This window comes from Mandrillus leucophaeus, unplaced genomic scaffold (assembly GCF_000951045.1).
Source record: "Mandrillus leucophaeus isolate KB7577 unplaced genomic scaffold, Mleu.le_1.0 Scaffold768, whole genome shotgun sequence".
NCBI lineage: Eukaryota > Metazoa > Chordata > Mammalia > Primates > Cercopithecidae > Mandrillus > Mandrillus leucophaeus.
Genome location: NW_012108341.1, coordinates 326,980 through 330,308, shown reverse-complemented (window position 1 = coordinate 330,308; position 3,329 = coordinate 326,980). Strand labels below are relative to the sequence as shown.

At 41.2% G+C, this 3,329-nt stretch overlaps 1 protein-coding gene across 1 annotated transcript in view; it reads left to right on the top strand.

Annotated features, from left to right (window-relative positions):
* UTP20 (UTP20, small subunit (SSU) processome component, homolog (yeast)) overlaps positions 1-3,329 on the top strand; it is a 131,274-nt gene that overhangs the window by 84,335 nt on the left and 43,610 nt on the right. The window contains exons 39-40 of the mRNA XM_011966643.1: positions 2,578-2,717; positions 2,964-3,046. Of these exons, the coding sequence (XP_011822033.1) occupies positions 2,578-2,717; positions 2,964-3,046 (223 nt within the window). The remainder of the gene's footprint in view (positions 1-2,577; positions 2,718-2,963; positions 3,047-3,329) is intronic.

The following is a 3,329-nucleotide window of genomic DNA, read 5'->3' as shown; positions in this document are numbered from 1 at the left end:
CTGGAGTGAGAATGTCACTCTGTCACCCAGGCTGCAGTGGCACAATCTCTGCTTACTGCAACTTCTGCCTCCCAGGTTCAAGCGATTCTCCTACCTCAGCCTCTCTGGTAACTGGGACTACAGGCATATGCCACCACTCTTGGCTAATTTTATTATATTTTTGGTAGAGACGGGGTTTCGTTATGTTTTCCAGGCTGGTCTCAAACTCCTGACTTCAAGTGATCCATCCGCGATGGCCTCTCAAAGTGTTGGGATTACAGGGTTGAGCCGCTATTCCCAGCCAAACTTGGCAATTTTCATATATTATTTCTTTAAATATTTTTGGGTCCCCTTCTTGCCTTTGGAGACTCCAGTGTACATTATTAGGTCACTTGAAGTTGTCCCATAACTCAGAGGCTTTTATATTGTTTTACTTTTTTCATTTTTTTTTTCTGGGTTTTATTTTGTTTCGTTTTTCTGCTGCTCTGTCTTCAAGTTCACTAATCTTTTTTTCTGCATTGTCTAATCTGCTGTAAATCCCATCCAGTATATCTTCCCTCTCAGAATTGTCTTTTTTATCTCTAGAAGTTCAATTTCATCTTTTCAAAATATCTTTCATGTCTCTCCTTAACATTCTTATGCTTTTCTCTCACTTCTTTTATTTTTCTAAGTATTAAAGTTTTAACCACTTATAACCATATGAGAATTTTATAAATTATTGCCAAGCCCGCTAGAAAACTTGCACAGGGTCTCGCTCTGTCTCTCAGGCTGGAGTGCAGTGGTATGATCATAGCTCACTGCAGCTTCAAACTCCTGGACTCAAATGATCCTCGCACCTCAGCCTCCCAAGTACCTGGGACTCCAGGTGTACACCACTGCACCTGGCTAATTTTCAATTTATTTTTTGTAGAGATGGAGTTCTCGCTTTGTTGCCCAGGCTAGTCTCAAGTGATTCTCCCACACTGGCCTCCTGAGTAGCTGCGACTACAGGCGAGCACCACCATGCCCAGCTGTAATTTCTTATTAGGTGCCAGACATTATGAGTTTTACCTTACTGGGCGTTGGGTACATTAGGATGTCTTTAAGTATTCCTGAGAATTATTCTCAGATGCAGTTAGGTTACTTGTGAATAGTCTAATTCTTTAGAATCTTGCTTTCAAGCTCTCTTAGGGCAGGAGCAGCCTTTAGTCTATGACTAATAGGGCCCTGGTACTGAGATACTACTGTTCTAAGGACCTAAATACCCAATGCCCTGTGTAGCATGAGGTGTTTCACTCTGGCTGATGGGACTGTGAACTAGCCTCAACCTTATATGGTCTTTGATGATTGTTTTGCCTGTTCCCTTCTTTGGTTCTTTTCCCGTGTCTTCCTTACTCACGCTTACTGCTCAGTACTCAACCGAAGACTCAAGGGGCTTGCTCTGTGCAGCTTCCCTCTGTGCAGCTCTTCTCTCTGGTGCTGTGCCCCGTGGACTCTAGCTACCGTAGCCTCAACCCTGTCTTCTAACTCAGGAAGACCACTGGGCTCTTTTTGGTTTCTCTTCCTGTGCTGCAACTTAACAGTTCTCTCCACAGAGTAAATTGGGGTAATTATAAGCCTCACTTTATTTATTTATTTCTCTCAGAGATCACTGGCCTGCAGTGGTTGATATCCAAGGTTTGGAAACTGTTGTTTCATGTATTTTTTTTTTTTTCCCAAGATGGAGTCTCACTCTGTGGCCTAGGCTGGAGTGCCGTGGCATAATCTTGGCTCACTGCAACCTCCACCTCCCGGAATCAAGCGATTCTCCTGCCACAGCCTCCTGAGTAGCTGGGATTACAGGTGCTCACCACCATGCCCAACTAATTTTTGTATTTTTAGTAGAGACGAAGTTTCACCGTGTTGGTCAGGCTGGTCTTGTACTCCTGACCTTGTGATCTGCCCGCCTTGGCCTCCCAAAGTGCTGGGATTACAGGTGTGTGCCACCGTGCCTGGCCTGTTTCATGTATTTTGCCTGCTTTTCTAGTTTAAGGTCTACAGGTAAATTCACTCTCTGTTTTTCATCATGGCCTGAAAGAGATGTCTCTGAGGCAGTGTACTTTTTTTTTTTTTGATAAAAGTTGCAGGGTACATGTGCAGGATGTGCAGGTTTGTTACATAGGTAAACATGTGCCATGGTGGTTTGCTGTACCTACTAACCCGTCACCTAGGTATTAAGCCCAACATGCCTTAGCTATTTTTCCTGATTATCTTCCTCCCCTCGAACCCCACCACCTACAGTGTACTTTTGAGGACTGAGTAGCACAATACATAATTTTTGTCATTTGTCGGTTTTTCTACATTGAATTTATTTCATTTGCATTCTGTAGTCTTGAACCCATTAAGGAGGTCTGAGTGGAAAATAGTCCAAAATATGTTAATAGCCTTTAAAAGATGATATAATTCCTTTAAATGGATAACATGTTTTCCTAGGGTTAGAGGGGAAAATGAGCATAGTTTGGGCATTCTTTCTCTTCTGTAATTACCGAGAACCTACTAAGTTTTTCAGTATACTGAGTTAGCCTTGCATTTTATTAGCAAATACTTGTTCTGCATTGATACTCTGGATTTATTTTACAGCATGAAAATATAACCATTGCTGCCACAGAGGTTATTGGAGCCATTTGCAAACATCTCTCTTGGTCAGCATATATGTATTACTTGAAACATTTCATTCATGTCTTACAAACGGGACAGATCAATCAAAAACTGGGTGTCAGGTATGGTCAAACTTCTTTGTTTTGTTTTTTAAATGTAATTTTAAAAATATTTTCTGAATTAGTCTTTCTGTATCTCAATTTACTTTTATCTTGTATTAATAAGGTTATGCTAATACCTGTTAAAATTAAAAGTGCTAATAAAAATAATTTTAATGTTTATTAGTGTTTAAATTTCCTCTCCTTTTATAGTCCAATGATATTAATAATCAAATGAACATTTCTGTGTACTTTCTTTTTTTTTAACAGTTTGCTAGTAATAGTGTTAGAAGCATTCCACTTTGACCACAAAACTCTTGAAGAACAAATGGAAAAAATTGAGAATGAAGAAAGTAAGTTTCTTAAACTTTTTTCGTTTTTTGTTGTTGTTGTTGTTGTTGTTGTTGTTTTTTGAGACAGAGTCTCTCTCGGTCCCCAGGCTGGAGTGCAGTGGCGCGATCTCAGCTTACTGCAAGGTCCACCTCCCGGGTTTACGCCATTCTCCTGCCTCAGCCTCCCGAGTAGCTGGGACTACAGGCGCCCGCCACCACGCCCGGCTAATTTTTTGTGTTTTTAGTAGAGACTGGGTTTCCCTGTGTTAGCCAGGATGGTCTCGATCTCCTGACCTCGTGATCC